This window comes from Polistes canadensis, unplaced genomic scaffold, assembly GCF_001313835.1.
Source record: "Polistes canadensis isolate GaletaPanama2010 unplaced genomic scaffold, ASM131383v1 scaffold_192, whole genome shotgun sequence".
NCBI lineage: Eukaryota > Metazoa > Arthropoda > Insecta > Hymenoptera > Vespidae > Polistes > Polistes canadensis.
This window is the reverse complement of record NW_014569739.1, coordinates 1-19,068: the sequence shown is the minus strand read 5'-3', so window position 1 is coordinate 19,068 and position 19,068 is coordinate 1. Positions and strand designations below refer to the sequence as shown.

At 28.6% G+C, this 19,068-nt stretch overlaps 2 protein-coding genes and 1 long non-coding RNA gene across 4 annotated transcripts; 2 read left to right on the top strand and 1 right to left on the bottom strand.

Moving 5' to 3' along the window:
- Nucleotides 1-844: 844 nt before the first annotated feature.
- Nucleotides 845-8,588, top strand: LOC106789574 (adenylate cyclase type 10-like; the record flags this gene model as incomplete). The annotated part of the gene is made up of 29 exons (XM_014753914.1): nucleotides 845-890; nucleotides 984-1,145; nucleotides 1,215-1,490; nucleotides 1,595-1,718; nucleotides 1,966-2,117; nucleotides 2,202-2,342; nucleotides 2,431-2,650; nucleotides 2,738-3,041; nucleotides 3,262-3,389; nucleotides 3,458-3,613; nucleotides 3,677-3,791; nucleotides 3,883-4,299; nucleotides 4,398-4,489; nucleotides 4,564-4,716; nucleotides 4,791-4,869; nucleotides 4,968-5,112; nucleotides 5,198-5,329; nucleotides 5,402-5,551; nucleotides 5,622-5,703; nucleotides 5,774-5,994; nucleotides 6,063-6,224; nucleotides 6,309-6,424; nucleotides 6,494-6,817; nucleotides 7,202-7,335; nucleotides 7,414-7,703; nucleotides 7,783-7,981; nucleotides 8,066-8,202; nucleotides 8,296-8,407; nucleotides 8,510-8,588. Coding segments are annotated over exons 1-29 (4,848 nt in total), but the record flags the coding sequence as incomplete, so codon positions are not given.
- A 1,650-nt stretch (nucleotides 8,589-10,238) lies between these two features.
- On the bottom strand, nucleotides 10,239-11,300 carry LOC106789608. Its single transcript, XR_001382006.1, has 2 exons — nucleotides 10,615-11,300; nucleotides 10,239-10,545 (listed from the first exon to the last, which is right to left on the bottom strand). It is a non-coding gene; the product is annotated as an uncharacterized LOC106789608 (long non-coding RNA).
- An 878-nt stretch (nucleotides 11,301-12,178) lies between these two features.
- On the top strand, nucleotides 12,179-17,680 carry LOC106789607 (nucleoplasmin-like protein). Of its 2 annotated transcripts, none has more exons than XM_014753973.1 (5): nucleotides 12,179-12,428; nucleotides 12,748-12,866; nucleotides 14,259-14,472; nucleotides 14,679-14,758; nucleotides 15,925-17,680. In XM_014753973.1, the coding sequence occupies exons 1-5, from the start codon at nucleotides 12,407-12,409 to the stop codon at nucleotides 16,030-16,032; spliced, it is 543 nt and encodes a 180-aa protein (XP_014609459.1). In that variant the 5' UTR covers nucleotides 12,179-12,406; the 3' UTR covers nucleotides 16,033-17,680. The 2 variants fall into 2 exon arrangements, with proteins under 2 accessions (XP_014609459.1, XP_014609460.1); XM_014753974.1 differs by lacking the exon at nucleotides 15,925-17,680 and adding an exon at nucleotides 15,135-15,230.
- The last annotated feature ends 1,388 nt before the right edge of the window (nucleotides 17,681-19,068 follow it).

Here is a 19,068-nt window from a genome sequence, read left to right as displayed (position 1 = left end):
TGAAAATGAAATAGAGAGAAAATGGAAACGACAGAAAAGGAGAGACAGCAGACGATATGGGGGAAATAAATAAAAATAATTAAATAAATAATTAAAGATAACAACAACAAAAAGTGAAATAAGAGAGAATAAGAAAAGGGGAAAAGAAAAAAATTAAAAAAATTAAGTATAAACCAAAGAGAGAAGACGTCGACCCGTCATAATAGATTCAAGCACAATAAGGACTAGTAGGGCCAGGCACAATAAAATTCGGCCGTCACGTTGTAGGCAGCGATCTGTTAGAGTGACAAGTCATATTAAGTATCTATATATAGCGAGACTATTAAATAAACACATATTGTCTATTGTCCGACGAGTGTATTCATTGTTGACGCTAAACTCGTTCTCCTATCCGAACCTTTTCTGGTAAATCAGATGGTAAAATAAAACAAAAAGTGCATCCACAAATAATCATTATTTGTTTATTCGTCAAAATCCTAACCAAAAATTATGACAGTGGACTTTAAAAATAATTTGGAAAAATTTATTTTATATATATATATATTTAATTTTATATTAAAATGTGATTTATATTATAGAGTATAAATCATAAAATAAATTATTTTCTTTTTTGTTTTGACTCAGTACACTGTTGTAATTGTTGTTATAATTTAAAACCCTTTATTTCAAATCCTATTTTTTGGATAAAAAATATTTGAAAGATTTATTCGAAGATCTATGAAGTTAGATGTAAAATAATATTCACATCGAGTGTACGCGTGTAGTTTAATATTAATATTTTCATAATAATTTTTCGATCGATTATGGTCATTAGGATTATTATATTTAAGTATAATATAGGATGATGGATAATCAGTTTAATGTGCTTTATACGGGTTCTGTTCAAAGTGGTATATATCATAGAGAAATAAAGTTTTATTTTATAAAAAAAGATTGATTAATAATAGAGGTTAATTATATTTATATTTAAATTTATATCGAAGATTCTAAAGAAAGACGAATCATAGATCACAATAACATAGTTCTAAAGATAGAAAATCACACGAGAATTTTTGCATCGATGTGCCCCGATGAGATTCTTGATGATTATAACAATTATGAAATAAGAAAATATTTGACAACCCTAATGCTCGGTGATATATCAGGTAGACAAATAAAAATTAATTAACAATTTATGATTTTACTGTAAATAACTTGATTACGTTTTCATGTAGGATTTACTGATTTTGCTGAAAAATATACGAGAACAGGTAAAGGTGGTGCATCGAAATTGACCGAGATATTGAACAGTTACATCGGTGCAATGGTTCAAGAAATTTTATCGCATAACGGTGATTTATTAAAATTTTCTGGGGATGCATTTATCGTCATGTGGAAACTTAAAGATAATGCTAACATGCGTGATTTAACTACTATAGCAATTCAAACAGCATGCATTATACAAAAACATTTTGGGGCTTATGAAACTGACGTTGGTATCACTCTAAGAGGTTTCAATATTCAATTTTTTTATTTATTCGAACAATAAGTCATGTTTTATCTTAAAATTCGTATTTTTAATTCTTGATGATATTATTGATATATTTTTAAACAGTTAAACTAGCAATAGCTTCTGGTAAAACATATTTCACATGTATCGGTGATCCTAAAAAAATGTCACATTACATAATCATTGGTAAACCTGTTTGGGAAGTTAAAAATGCTGAACGACTTTGCAAGTATATAACAAATAACATTAATTCACAAATGGTCCAGTAATTATGACAATGGACTATAAGTTAAAAAATAAAAAACATTTATTTTATGTGATTTATTTTATAATATAAATAATTATAATGTGTGTGCGTGTGAAATAAATCATAAAATCAAATATTCAAATTTTGTAACTTTAATCCATTTTCATAATTATTGATATAAAAGATTTTATCACAAAATCGAATAAATATTAATTTAAAATTTATTTAGAGGTGGCGACATTTTAGTAGCACTCAGCGCTTGGCAATGGGTAAATCCAATCGAATACGTTTATGAAACACTTCCGGATGGTTTGCATACACTTATTATAGCTTGTTCTACAATGTGGTATACTTTGAAAAGCCCTTACACATATGACGATGGTAAAATTATCACCAAGCAATTCCTTACGTTTTATGTATACAAAAAATTAAAATAAAAAACATTTGGGATTAAAAAATTCATAGATATTCACGAAAAAGAAACGTCTTCTCAGGAATCATCAACTGCATTTACAGAAAAATTGTTTATGAATAGTACAACAGTGTTAATGAATCTTTCAAGCTCTTTAATGTACTCTAAAAATATGGAAATGATTGACTTTAGTTGTTAGTGAAATAATTATACTTAACACGAAATCGTAATGCATTATTAGTAACAAATTCGTAATAAGGATGAATGATTTATATTTTTCAGTACGACCAAAAATAATAGAAATATCGAAAGCTCAATTGAAAGATGCTTTGAGAAGTTACATGTTAAAACCGGTAATTCGTTCAGTTGAAATGGATGAACCATTAGAATATTTAACAGAAATGAGACAGGTTGTTATAGTATTTGTTAATGCAGTTATCAGTGAAATGAGAAAAAGACGATTGATCAAATTGGTCGACGCAGCTTATAAACTCGTTTGCAGGTATTCCTTTACAGAATTCTCAATTATATGCAAATATTATTTCAATAAAAGTTTGATTGATTTTGATAATATGATGATATGATGAAGGATAGTCGATAGGATGCAAGGATGTGTCAACAAAACGTCGCTCTTTGATAAGGATCTAACATTTCTTTGCGTTTTTGGTTTACGAGGTGACAAACATGAACTTGAATCACAAATAGGTTTAAAATGTGCATACAGATTGCGAATAGGTTTGAAAGAGTTAGCATGCATTACTAGCGTTACCGTTGGCGTTACAACTGGGATGACATATTGTGGGGTTGTTGGTCATATTTTGAGAAGAGAGTACACGGTTATAGGAATGACAGTGAATAAAGCAGCTCGACTTATGATGGGTTACAATAACAAGGTTAAATTTCTAAAAATAGTTCCAAATAAATTAGGCATTTGTAAAATCGTTGATATAAGGCTCTTATATAGCTCAAAGGTTAAAAAAATCGCCCGAAAACCAAAAAACTCGGTTTCGAGTCAACCCGACAACTCAACTTTTTCACGAATCCTACAACATAATTATCCAATTTCCTGTTTATACAACTTTTATTATATTCGATTGAAAATAAATTGAACAGGTTATCTGTGACAGAGAAAGTTTTCTTCATTCACGATTAGAAGTTAGCCATTTCAAATTACAAGAACCGAAATATTTTAAAGGAATAACCGATGTTGGTCCAGTTTACGAGTTTGAGGAACAAGTCAAGTAAAATTAAACATATTCAATTAATTTAACACTTAGTTTCATTTAATTTAATAAAGAATCGATTGTAGATACAAAGTATCGGAATTGGTTTGGCGTAAATATCCTTTGCTTGGTAGGGATAATGAAATGAACATTTTTCGACACTTGTTAGCCAATTTAGTGGAGTATGTTCACTTTGAAAATGATGTATCAAATAAACCACAATATAATACATTAATTATAAGGTTTGGCTAAAAATAAATGTTTCACATTTTAAAAAATGGATTTTATGATAGACTATAATTATTTAATTATAGAGGAGAACCTAGGATAGGAAAAACGAGACTGTTAGACGAAATGGTATTGAACATACCAAGTGGTATCCCATCGAATTACATTTCCCTTGTTTCAACAGATATACAGGTTGATCATAAAGTTTTCTCTCTCTTTTAAAATAATATATTTTTTAAAGTAAAAAAAGGTATAAAAATAAGGGAACATCTTTTTAGAACAGAACCCGTACACTTTAGTTCACCTAATATTTTCCTTACCATTAAAATTCTCATTAACGTCAACGCCGAAGGATCGAGAAGAAAAATTAATTCGTTTATTAGGCAACATACGTCATCCTGAATATCTCTGTGCCTTGAATCAAGTCTTCAACGTTTCTTTCCCAATGACCAAACAATACAGAGCGTTTATGGAATTAGAAAAACAAAAAATACTTGAGCAACTCTTGATAAACCTAACGAAAAAATGTTTTTCCAAATTTTGGGTCATCATCATTGATGATGTTGAATACGCCGATAAAGAGTCCTTGAACTTTTTCGATATTTTCATTAAAACCAATATGTTTTTGTTCATCATAAGCGTTGGTAGAAAAGTTTATGCGGAATACAGGCTTAATCATACATTATTGGAAAGAGCATATGTATGTTAAATGCTGTTAACAATTAAATATCCTTTAATTTAAAATGAAAGTTTGACAATTACATTTGGTACTTTTTTGATTTGATTAAAAAATGATAGATCATGGAACTTCAAGGTATCGACAAATGGTATCATATTGGTATTGTTTGTCAAGTACTCAATGTAATTGGCATATCTCCAGAACTGGAAAAGTAAGTGAATAGTTTTAATTAAATTATCCAAAATATTTAATTTTATATGCATGATAATTATTTGATAAATTTAGATTAATTCAAAATCGAAGTTTAGGAAATCCAGGCTGGATCGAAAGTTATTTGATGACCCTAATGCAAAGTGGTAATTTAGCAATCATAACAGTTACCAGAAGAGAAGCTGAAAATATGGGATATGTTTTACCCACTATAGAAATGTTAAAAAGGTAAAATACTACGTTATAAAAATATTGCTAAAAATTCATTGACTTTAATTCCTTTTATTACGAACATACAACAGACGTACTTTGAATAATTTATTAAACAATGCCGGTCCTGTTCGAGAAGATAGGTGGGAAATGTACGAAGCGAGTTACATGGTTAGCATATTTTATTTATTTTTTTAAATAAATATTACTGATAATTATTGTTATATCGTTAATTATCACGTTAATTTTATTTAATTATTTATCTTTAGAGTAATACACCGCAAATGAGCAGTAATGAGATGCTTCTTCAATCTGATACTGATTTGTCTAAACACGAAGAGATAAGTGTAGCTTTTTCGAAAACACTAGACCCTTTATCGATCAAAAATACAAATATTGAAATGACAATGGACGGTATAAAATACATTTTATTTTCATGGTCATTTCTTAGTTAACTTATAAATACTGATTAATAATTAAGATTTATTTTCAGTTATAATTTTAAAATTATTCGATTCCTTAACACCCCTTGATCAATTTTTACTTAAATGTGCTTCTGTACTCGGTATATTTGTTAATCGGAAAATGTTGGAAAGCATAACTGAAATATCCATAAAAGACACCGCAGTAGGTAAGAACAAATTATTCTATAAATTATTTAACAGTAAGATTTATATTTATTTAATTGATTTTTTGATATTAGCGATACGTAAACTTTTTGAAATTCGAATTTTTGAATGTGGTATGGGAGATTTTAGTAAAAACGTTGGCCCTATTATTTACTACAGAAACATACGTAAACATGTTGGTGATATTGGTGTTAAATGTAGGTGTATTGACCTCGTAATTTCAGGTATTCTTTTTTTTATAATATTTCACAATTTTTTTTCTTTATTTTTCATTTAAATTTAATTGTAATTTAGAAGAATTGTCGAATATGCCGAAATATGCATCATGTGGTCTCATGCGTTTCAAGATGGCATTATTTCGAGACACCACATATGGGTAAACAAAATGTTTTTAAAAAATCAAACAATTTAAAATTAAAAACTGTAAAAAATAATTTTTATCGAAGATTACTCACGGAGAATCAAAAAATCGAGTTGCACAACAAAGCACTGAAATTTCTACAACACAATACCAGACGTTGCGTGGCTTGTGGCAAAGGACACTTTACTAATTTATTAGATACAGACATTTTTAACGAAGTTGAAGGAGTACCAATACATTTAGAATATCCATTGAATTTAAGACAACTCCATAACGTTAATTCCCGGATATTCCCCAGAATAAAAAGTAATGCAATAAAATAAAATAAATGTGATAATAAAACAAATACAAAATCAATGATTAAATATTTTTAGGTGTTTTATCTAGTAGAAATAATTTATCTTATCTGCATGTTTTCAAAAAACCAGAAAGAAAACCGACACGTACTTTTTCCAATCTTGATTTCACTAATTGTCAATGTAATCTGATATTATTAACGGTTTACACGCAAATGGTTGAACATTGTTATGGAATCGGTAAATTATATATACATATCTAAGAATAAACAATAATAATTAATAAACAAATTTAAATTAATCGTCGGTTGATTTTTTTTTTAGGTAGGAATGATAAAACTTTAATCGCCATATTGAGATTTGCTGAAATTTGTATAGAAAATCAAAATATTCCTCAAGCAAGGAAATTGTTAAACGAAGCTGAGACGATACTTCAACAGGTAGAAATCTTTTAGTCATATACCAGAATATTAAGAAACAAAATAGAACAAATGTGATTTCCTGTTCAGATGTTTGATCCAAACAAGAACGAAGTGATTACATTCCTTTACCTCACAGCAAAGATTCAAACTTTGCAAGGTAAATGTTACTTCAAATACGGCCACACATCTGAAGCTGAAAAAAGCTTAAACAAAGCTATGAAAACATTAGGCTACAATTTTCCACGTATGAATATAACAACCGGTTTAAAAACTGCATTTCAATTGAAGAAACTGAAATTATTATTATTTTGTCCGAGAAAACGAAAAAGTAAAGTCAAGGGAGACGATTACGTTAGAAAATACACTAATCAGTTGGCATGCTGTTTGGCTCAAATGTTTGAAGTTTACAAGGTAAAAAAATTAAAAAAACAAATATTATGAATGGATGCAAACTAGATCAGAATTTTCAAGATAATGTTAACCCTTTGAACTCGTATATCACGTTGAAGGTAACAATACTAATTTACTCTAAAACTCGTATGTAAAATTATTTTAATTCATTTGCCTATAAAAATAAATACAATTTGACACGCAACAATATTGAAAATAAATCGAGTTCAATGGGTCCAAAATTAATTACTTCGTTTCAAAACATTTTAAACTGTAGTTAGATTTTTACTTTTACAAATTTAAAGAAAAAATAATTGTCTTACAAAAGGGGATAATTAATTTATAAAATAATCAAGGGGAAAGTTTGGTCCATCAACCTAAATTTTCTAATTTCAATTTAATTAGGCTAAAGGTATGAAAAAACAGGCTAGATTAGCAGCAATATGGGCACTGAACACAGCACGACCCAACAACGATTTTTTCATACTTTCCACGTGTTACACCAACATGCTAATTACTGCTCACGTTTATCGCATAAAGTACATATACGCATAAACTCAATTAACAAAAATCCTTAAAAAAATTTTCTAATAACAAAAATACAAATAATTGTTTAGGAACATAATTATATCTTTGGAGAATGAGAGCATTGATCTATGTAACGAAAAAACGAGGATAATCGAGTATCAAAATCTTAAGGTCATAGTTGAACTTTATGCAGGTATTTTTTTTTCACGTTGGATCAGAGGACAAATTAAAAAAGCTATAAATATTGGTTTTATTGTCATGAAATTAGCAAAAAGCATTGATTTAACTTATATTCAGTGCATAGTATTACCACAACTCGTTCATATTTTAATGATTTCTTGCCGACATTCCGAAGTGGTTTCAATATTACGAGACTTAGGTGATTGTTATCAATTATGACATTCATTTTTTCTAATTCAAGATTTTCTACCGAAAATTATATGACTTTGAGTTTATAGAATTTATATCGAAAAACAACATAGACAAATCTGGTCGTACGTGGTATTACGCAATGTGCGTGGATGTACAATTGGATATAGGATTTACGATTCTTTCTTATGAAAATTGCAAACGATATTATTTAAAAGAAGGTGAAAGTATGCTTAGTTTACGAAATCCAGAAGCTGAAAGACGATATTTTACATCCATGTGGTTATGGTATAAATATTTCATCTCATATGCAAATGCATTGATTTTATTTATGAATAATTTAAAAAAAAATTGTCTGTTGATTTTATTTAGGTGTGTTAGAAACCAAGAATGGGAAGCATCTAAAATATGGATAAAAAAACATTTTAAAACAGACAGAACTGATGAAGATATAGTAGCAGCTACTATAACAGATTTAAAAAAACTCGAAGGGTTGCTTATTTCTTACGGTTTGTTCTTAGTTTTTTAGTTGATTTGGACGAAGAATACAAAAAAATCATTTTTCTTAGTGTGTATGATGTTATGTTTTTATATCTATTCAGTTTATTATGCCAACAAACGTGACGTCAAAGCTATATTTATTATGGCGGACATCAAAGTTTCTTTTAAAAATATTAAAAAGATGATAAGCATCGTGAAAATTGCTATACCAAGGTAATAAAAAATAATAAAAAATAATAGAAAGATATCTGCGTAGTGGTTAAATCAATTTTAATAAATTAGTACTCACGTTAATGTTTTTTCGATCTTATTCAGGTACGTATTAATAAAAGCTTACTATTACATGGTTCGAGGTCACAAAAGAAAAGCTATGAAAATTCTTCAAAAGACAACAAAAATATGTAATAAAATGGAAAATAAAATGATTTATAAATGGGCGATGCATTGTAAACAAGTTGGTTTGATTTTTTTTTGCAATTAATTCATTAAACTATTAGAAATTATTCCCTTAATCTTTTGCTAATTTTTTATTTAGGCTTGGGAAGGAAAAATGTCTTCGATACAACAAGACTTATGGCAATTACGATCAACGATTCTTTCATCTTCCACTTGGGACGAAATTAATACAAATAATTCTGAAATAATTTTTTATACGTTGCCAATACCAAACCACGTGCGTTAAATCTTACATTTTCTTTTATATTAGTATAAGATTATTTAATGAAATATATTTTACTGTATAAAAAATAATTAAAATTAATATATTTATGGTATTATTATATTATTTATATGAATTTAAAAATCTTTAAATATTATAAAGTTTTTTAAATAGAGAATAGATTCCTATTTTACCAATCATTTGTAAAATATATTCATGTTTCATCTATCGTCGATAATATAGAGATTCTATTATATCGCAATTTCTCAAATACGATTTTAAACAAATGACTAACTTATTTGATAGATGTAGAAAATTTCACTAAATTCAACATGTCTTGAACAAAATTATTTAAAAAATCTAAAAAAAAAAAATATCTTTTTTTTGGAAACTAAATTTTAATTTACCAAACATCTATACTTTATTACCACCAATATGTCGTAAGCATAGAATATTATACTTTATATTAAAATGTATTTGAATAGGAGATCTAAACTATGATTATTATAATTATTATTATTATTAGGTATTTTCCTTGCTACCCTTCAAACTGCTATCTAGATTGCAAACCAATATGTCCTACACCCTGTATACGATCCTGCTATACATTTCCCATAAGGGTAAGATTTTTTCATGCAATGTAAATATTAAATCAAAATTGGTCTGGCATCCGTCATTCTTCTTAGAATATTGTAACTATGCTTGTCAAAATACGCAGGTTTGTTCACCACCACCTTGTTCTGCACCAGTACTATATAGTCCATCTATGATATCAAGCTTTTCTTGCAGTCCTTGCAATCCTTGTGGTCCTCATATTCCTTATGTACCAAAATGCTACCCTTGCGGTCCATCACGAATTACATGCATGCCCACCTGCCCACCTTGCAGTACTCGATTATTTATTTTCTAAATAGAAATTAATTATTTCTTTTAAAAATATATACTTGAAATGAATTGATATATTTACTTCTTATTCCAGCAATCAGAGTGTACAGATGTTAATAAAATTTTTTCAGAAGAAGTAGAAGTTCCACGTAATGCACTTGCACATACAAAATTTTTAGAACTTTGAAAAAGCATTAGTTATTTATAAACAAAATACTGTATTCCATATAGTCAATTGTAACAAACATTAACAATGGATAATAAGAAGAACAAAAAATTTATTTAAGTTTGTTTCATATACATCGGAATAAAGATTGAAAAACATGAATATATTTGATTATAATACAATTTATTGCAATAAATAATCACCCTTACGTAACATAATTTAACTACCAAGGACGTATCTTTGATTGAGTAGCATGCGTTAAGATCCAAGTTTTATAATCTCTCTTTTTCATTTGTACTTGTTTATGCCTAGGTGACTTTCTACACATTACATACCATCTTTCACGTCTTGCAACAAAATAGCAATGCTCACAACGAAGCTGCAGTCGTCCTTTTATTTTTAAACCCGATACTAAATTAATTATAGGTAAAGTAGGTTGCGAAAGTAATGATTTATTGTTATTTGCCAGTATATGCGGTGTCAAATTGACATTTTTTCTTTCACATAGATGATGCATATTCCTTACAATTACCCCCGGATTGCTTCCTGACAATAAGTTTGAAAGTCTTGGTACAATTGAATGTACCGTCTGACAAATTGCTCCAAATTTTAGTAATGAAAAGGAGTTCATGTTTCTGTAATCTAATATAATTAAAAAAATTAGGTTAAAACTATTACAATAAATAATTTAAATATAAAAATCATACTAACCTAACTTATAATACTGTAAGGAGTAAACAAAATAATTTTTGTTATCTAACTTTAAAAGATTTGTTTAAATTTAATTTTTTAGGAATACATACGCACAGTTTTGAAATGAATATAAAACAATTTTATTGCACTACACAAATCAATGAATACAATGATTTAATAAACCCTAAGCACCTCGAAATCGAAATTCTATGTACGTTACTGTATCGTTTTTTCTTAAAGTTATACAAATATTAAAAATAATCATCAATTAAAAATTTACAATAAGGAATTTTAATGGAACAAAAAAATGCAAATTTTCAAAAATATATATGAGAAATATATACGTGTATAATAGACATATCATAGATGTATATACTTGCAATAATAAAAATATTGAACGAGACGAATTTGACTGACGTGGTTGTTATAATGAAGAGAAGAACGTGAAAAAAGTAGTCCCACGTATTTCATGGAACTATTTCTACGAATTATCCTGATTCTTAGCTTCTTGTTTTTTACTACATATTAATTTTCTCTGATCATATATAAAATTGTTTGTATATTTTTTTCGAATGTTATATAAACTATCTTCAAATAATACAAACAAACGTAAATTACGCGTATACAACGTCAGACATTTGAGGAAGTGCGTTGCCGTACTTTGACTTAACGATTAAAATTTTATTTTGACCAAAAGTCGATAGAACAAATTACCTCAAATTCTCGAACAATTTCTAGATGTAGACAATTAATGGACGTTCATTTATTTATTGATAACAATACAAAATATAATATTTAAATGTTCAATGTGTAATTTTTCCAAACGAAGTACGCACTATTTATTCTACTCCTCCAAGTGCAATACGATAATAGTCCCATGCTTTTGTACCAATCACAACGATTTTTGACCAATAGAAAAGTTTTACGACATTGCCAAATTGTTTCTTCAAAACATATCGAAAACCTTTACGAGTGGTACAATAATACATGAAATTCCGAAAAATGTTGAATGAAGGATCTGATTTTATTGACATAATATTTAATCTAATTTCATTTGGAATGTATTGATAAGGTTATGGTTTATTTAACTTGAATATAAGCTATAAAAAATAGTGATATGACTTGCATTACGATTATCTATTCAATTTCTTCTCAATCGTTTTTTATTCATCTAACTTCTTATACGAATTAATTATAAACATTATTGAACATTTCTATTATTCATTCAAACGTATCCAATCATCAGATATAAAAAACATCACTAAAATCAAAGAGAACATAAAATCTCTACAATACAGATTTAATGGAGGACTAGATCTCGTAGTTACGTAAATCACTAAATTTCAACTCCTTCGTATACTATCTTCATATAAATTTATATCATCGTACAACAATGATAAATAAATTTAACAAAAATAATATCGAAGAAAGTCTTAAATAAATAATAAAGAATGAAAAAAATAAGATCAAGTTGTGAGAAAAAGGCGCCTTTTGTGATGCCTTCGGTGTGTAGTCTATAGGAGAGATGGCAACGTTGCATACGGTAAGACAGATGATTTGACCAATGAGAGTTGAGAACAGGGTTCTAGGCGCGCAAGGTCGACTACGCGACAGTCATTTGCTACGCGTTAGCCCAACACGTGCGAGATAGAATTATTGTTCGCGCAGTGACCGTTGCGCGCGCGGCATCCTCCCATTTATAGTGTAGCATTACTCCGCTTTGCTCTCATCGAACACGCACAACTTTTACGTTGTTCACACCGTGCAGATCTGTCTTGTTTGAGAATCCGTTAATATCAAACTGATCGCCATGGCGGAAGAATATCTTTACGGTAAATATCGAAACTCGAGTCAACGTGATTATACTTGATAGTTCATTTTGAAACATTTTTGATTACTTAACGAATGAACATTTACTTATTACAACGAGACGCCGGCTTCCGAACACTTTCGGCCATTGTGACGAAATATACTATTGTCCCCCCTAAACTACGGATAAAATACCGCGCGTTTATCAACCGTTATTTATTATATATCTTTAATATATTATCATATTAATATCATTAAAATAATGTGCGAAGTTATCGGAATAATTTCGAGCATAAGAAATTCGTGAACATCGTGTACTATCGTGATTTTTGTGTTCTTTAGGAATCGTTCTCGAAGGAGCTAACTCATCCGAAGTTTGGGATCCCGAGCACAAGAATGATGATGCAGATGGTACGAACCAACATGATTATGGTGCTGATCAGAAGCTTATTATTAAAATGGTAGGTTTTATGATACGAATAAAATAAGCCAATATGCTTTTTCTCTTTTTCTCTCTCTCTCTCTCTCTCTCTCTCTTTTTTCTCGCTCCCTCTCTCTCTCCATCTACTTACTAATCTATCTCTCTCGCTTACTCATATATATGTATAATGTGTATGCGTACTTTTACACGTACATAAATATACTAACGCAATTTCACACGCCGATTTGTTCGTCTTTGTCGATTATATGATATATTACATTTTTCTAATTTATTTTTTCTTTACTCAAGGATCATTAATCCTAACAATAAATTGACCCATCAGCAAGCCTTCTTCTCGTAATATTCTTTCAAATACATTGCGTGATACATGTGCTTATTATTTTTATTCTTTTCCTATAATTATCTACAATTTTTACTTAGCCAATTGCGTTTACCTTCTTTTCACGTTTCTCGAATCTTCTAAGAGAAGTAAAAAAAATAGTACGATGCCAATATATTCGACATCTTTCATACCGAACCTTTTTTACTTTTTTTTTTCTTTCTTTTTGCAAGCGCACAAGGCGCCTTCTGCAATGAATTTTACGCGCGAATCAACATAGGTGATTCAGAAAAATAAAGGGAACATGAGAAGAAAAAACTTCTTTTTACAGATTCAATACGCTTCCTTTCCGATGATATACATTTCTTCGAGATAATTTTTCTATGCATTTATTTCGAGATATTTCCATCCTTTGTCGATACTTGGAATATTTTAGTCTTTATGATTCATTCTGTTTTTTTACGGACGATCGAATTTCGTTTTAATTCACGGAAGTTAAAGAAAGACTCCATGAGAGTTCCTTTCTTTCGCGGCTAAAACTGCAATGCGTGCCTATGATCAAACATAACCTATAAAGTACCGGTGTTTCATAATTTATATTGTCTTATCTCTAGATAAAAGCATAATGATCTTATTACTAAACTTTGGAATGATTTAGATTTTTTCAACTTACTATATACAATGATTAATTTTGTGTAGTTACTTTTTTTATAACGAATTTGATCATGTAAATGTTTAATGCTTGGCGCCATTTTTCCTTACAATGGCTTCGTCCTTCCCCCACTTCAGCCTCGCAGGATCCTATTATACCGAAAGGGAGATTATAACGGAAATTTCAGTCAATGCAGGTAGAAATAGGGTTTAGAAATGGGGTAGAAAAAAGATGCATTTGGTCGAACTCAATGAATAATACCATGAATTCTCGGCAGATGTTTCTCTCATTTTTTTCTACTTGAAAATAATTTTTCTTTCTAGCAAGCAAATGTTAAATGTTTCTTTATACATAAATTGTTCTTTTTTAATTATTTATTATTTAATTTTTTTTATTTATATTAAACATTATATTACAATATTTGCTTTGATGTTTTCTAGGCACTGTTAGGACCAGAAGCAAAGCCTGGTGAACTTAATGTACTGCAAGTAGAAGCGATGGGACTCAAAGGAACTATCAAAACACCAATCGCTCTTTTAGAGATGGGAAAGACAGCGCAAATAATTCTTGATCTTAGTTTTCCTGACCCACCAGTAACGTTTACCTTGGTCAAGGGTAGTGGGCCAGTTCACATAGTAGGACACAATCTTCTTGGTAAGAAATATGCAGATTATTTATTTATTATTCTATAATACAAAAACTCATTGAGAAGTGCGACAAGTGCGATTTAGACGCCTTCTATCCATAGAAACATTTAATTTATTTATTTACAATTTAGTTTCATTACATTGGAAACTTTTTTTACAAGTTTTTCTTTCAATAATTTAATTTAATTATTTGAAATTGTATTTTGTTTGTAGGTACGCATATGGAAGAATTTGTTGATGATATGGATGAAGAGTTAGAGGATGAAAATATTGACGATGATGATGATGAAAAGGTATGAAAAAAGTAATAGTAATTGTATATAATAGATTAAAGATGCATGTAAAAGACAAAAAAATTCGTCAGGAAACTTGGTCTATGTGGAAAAGTTTTTTTTTTTTTTCTAAATCTTTCGTAGTAAGATTTCTGTATTTTATTAAATGAAAATAAGGTAGATGATGAAGAAAAATCAAAAATGGTTAAAAAAATACCTAACGTACATAACAAGATATATGGATTAATGTTGTCCATCATGAGCATTGTGCACTTATTTCTGTTACAAATCGTATATTTGTTCTGGTTTTTTTTTATGTAGCAATGTGACAAAAAAAAACAAAACAGGCAATGTGTTGTAATATTATTAAGTAAATTCATTAGGAATGCAATTTCAGGCACCTCAAAAGAAACGAAAACATTCTGCAGAGGGTAGAAAAAATGGCACCAAACGTGCCAAGGTGGATGAAGCAGTAGACAAGTAAAATAATAAAGTAATAATAATAATAATCATTCAAATAATAATAATAATAATAATAATAATAATAATGATAATAATAATAATAATAATCATTCAAATAATATAAAAAGAAAATTTTGAAAGGGTGAAATGTTTTAACTCCTTATATTAATAGAACTTCCATTTAAAAGTATTTTCTTATTTTGAAAATAAATGACTTTTGAAAAAAGTCTAAAAAACTTAGAAGAAATTTTAGGAAGGAACGAAGATTGCTTACGAAGTTAAAAAATTTTAATGTACCTTTTGCACTTGTGTTTTTCATTCCTATATATGTTGTTTTATTTTTTTGTACAATAAACCAACCTATTTTAAAACAATTGCTTTTATTCACTCTTCATGTATCCTCATTTACATTTATGTCAAACGGCAAACGAAATTTAGTTTCAACTACCATTTTTGCAGGTGTGGGAAACTATTTCGTCAATTGAAACAAGAACAGAAAGGACATGAAATAAGTGCTGAATGCTCATAAAATATATATCAGTGATGTTTGAAAGTATTTCTGATATCAAAGTTGTTATTATTCACTATTGATTATTTTTTTGTAATGTATAATTACCGTTAGAGTTATTTGATTTTGGATATCAATCCTTGCAATAATAAAAAGGTTTTGATACAAAAAAAAATTAAATCAGATGAACTCAGATATTTGTTTCTTTACAATATAGGATCCTGATGACGAGGAAGAAGAAGATGACGAACCCAAGAAGAAAAATGCCAAATTATCTACTGCAGCCAAATATAAAAATCAAGCTAATAAGAACAAGAAAAAATAAAGCATGAGTCTTTGCATAATTGGGGAAAAACAAAAAAAAAATAAAAAAAAAAATACCAACACAGAAAACTCTTAAGTTAGGCTATTAATGCGTAAGTCCATCATCAATTATCATCATCCGCATTTCTGCGAAATCTTGTATCGTTTCATCAAATTATCAGACGACACGTGTTGCGTTCCACGTTTCTAAAACACAACTGGACCAATAAAGTACAATAAGATAACAGTGTATCATGTATTTCACAGAAAAAATGGTATCACGTTTTACTACTAGTCCACTTGTAACGAACTATAACACAGTTTTAATTTAACAGCATAGTATTACTACTTAAGTAACGAATTTTCTTTAATTTTTATTTCTTTTGTTCCCCTTTTGATTTTATGTATAAATATTTTAAATTAAATATTTTTCTTTTTCTTTCCTTTTTTTTTTTATATAATAATTCTCATTTTTTTTTCATTTACTTCGATAACAAATATATCTTCGTTATTTCTCTACTTGCCTTAAAGAAGAAACATCCCTTACGCTTGATTGTACTGTGTATGTGTGCGATATATAGAAGAAAAAAATATCTATTGTTGATCAGAAATTATTTTTTTGACAAAATTTTATGAAATTTAACTGCTAAGGGATATTAGATCTTTTGAGACAGGTAGTCTGAAGCCAAAAATCCTTTTTACGTGTAATCTCGTTTCTAATAATGTTGAAGTTACATAGGATGCGTTTATAATGTTCTTTCCTTATTCGATACATACGAACTAAATATTTAACAAAAATTGTTATTTGAATCCGGAAGTTTTAATGACGATGAGCTTTGTACGATATCATAGAGAGAAAGAAAGAAAGAAAGATAGAAAGAAAGATAGAAAAAAAGGAGAGAATGATTTTTTAAAAATAAATTATGCGCGGTCATTCTTGGCCCAGTTGTTGTTCGTTAAAATTGTGGAAAGCATAGACGAACTTGCAGTAAGAGGAAAAAAGAGTAAGAGAGAGAGCGAGAGACGCATTTGTATTTCCTTTCTGTCTTCTCTGATACCGTGTTCACACATCAAATACAATACTTCCAATGATGTTAAAGAAAAATCATAAACAAAACAAAAATCTACATACTGTCTTATATTGTAGCCATGTAATACAATTCAGAAAAAAAATAGTATGTCTTTTAAGAAATTGCAAAAGCTACTCTATCCAGCCACAGTGTAATTTATTATTTTCGTGTGTACAAGATGGGGAGGGATAGTAGAGATAGAGGGGGGAAGAAGCAGGATGAAGAGAGGAGAAAGGGTAATACTCAAGAAAAAAAAAGAAACCCTTATACCGCAGTCATTAATAATTGTTAAAGAAGATAAAGAAAAATAACATCAGAGAGAGAATTATAAAAAAAAAAAAATTAAAGGAAAAAGCATATTCACGCGTCACCTCGATATTCATTCCATTTGATGAAAGATATAATAGAAGGAGAATTTACAGGTGTACTACACAGCATTGTGTGTGTTTGTGTGTATGATGTTCTTACATCAGTATCATCATATGCAAAAGTATATATGCGATTGGGTGTTTGAAACGCCCTTGCGATTGATAGTAGTCTGTACACCTATTTTGTACATATACGATACACAATAAAAAATTTCACAACTTTTAATCAGTATTGCACTGAGTAAAATTATTCATTCAAGCGTGTACTACCTCCCCAATAAGAGATAGTATGTAACTTCATATTGTATAAGATGCTTTTTTATGCAATATTTTATAGAACATTAGAACATTTTGTCATATTTTCAATTTAGAAGATGAAAAAAATCGATCTTAACAAAACACGTCGATTAGTCTTTTTTTTGTATTTTTTTGTCATCTATGTAAATAAATTACGTAATTAAACATGTGTTTTTCTTTTTCTTTTTTTAATTTACTATTATAAAAGCGTGTCTGATTGAAAATAAATGAGCGGTTTCTGTAAAAAGCAGTGTATCACAGATGAAATAAAACATTTTTATACGATATAAATGAAGTAAATTATAATTTCTATGTTTATTGTTCTCATGTATTTTTTAATTTAATTGCATATGCTGATATTCACGTACACACAATGTATTTTTCCTTCGAGCGTCAATTTTTTGTCTAATATTATGAGCATCAATTTGTAACCTTTTTTTATAGATGTTTCAATTTATCTTCCCTTTTTTATGTTAGTCCAATTGAAATGAATTTAGATCAATTGGTTAATCTGCATTCAAGATTCTTTTGTAATAACGAAAAAGAAAACATTTTGATAAAGAATTATTATTGTAGAAACTAGCTGTTTAAATTGACAGCTATTATATGCAGAGTACTCAATTAAATGAAATTTTTGGATCTGATGTTACGGGCTCTCGAATATCTTCAGAAAATTCAGAATGTAGTGCTAATGTGAATGAATCCAAAGCACTTCGTAGGCAAGTGAGTTCAATTCTGTTGTCAAAGAAATATTATGTATAGTTTAAATGAAATCAAAGTGTTTGGTAGAATATTTTTTTGAATTATACGAATCAGTGATTATAAATGTGGTCGAAGTTGCGCATAAATATTTAAAAAATTAATTTTTTATATAATAACGAAAGTACAGATAAAGTATTAAATATTTTTTCTTAAATTTAATTGTTATATTTAATTACATAAATACAAATTTAAATTAGATCATTTTTATGATCACCGATTCATATATAAAATTTAAAAGTTTTATTTATAAAAGGTAGAAGATTTAACAGAGACAATTGCTAATTTAAAAAACACCATTTACGTGAAAGATATTCAATTAGAGAACATGCGTAAAGACGGTGAAAGATCATCAGCGGAATTGAAGAAGCAACAGAGATGTAATAGAAATCTTAAACGTAAGGATATTATACATAGAACATTTCTATATTTAATAATAAGCGTATCACAAACGGTTTTTCATTTTAAATTAAATGTTTTTAATTCAGTATTATTTTGCATTTCTTCATTTACTGTAATTATAACTTTATTTGCTAAATACTTCATTTAATTTTAATTAAAAAT

Bases quoted from the DNA above. Each gene is read 5' to 3' on its own strand.
- LOC106789607 (XM_014753973.1), top strand. From the start codon at position 12,407: ATGGCGGAAGAATATCTTTACG. The intron at 12,867-14,258 runs GTAGGTTTTATG...GATGTTTTCTAG, and splicing joins AGAAGCTTATTATTAAAATG to GCACTGTTAGGACCAGAAGC. The intron at 14,473-14,678 runs GTAAGAAATATG...TTTTGTTTGTAG, and splicing joins AGTAGGACACAATCTTCTTG to GTACGCATATGGAAGAATTT.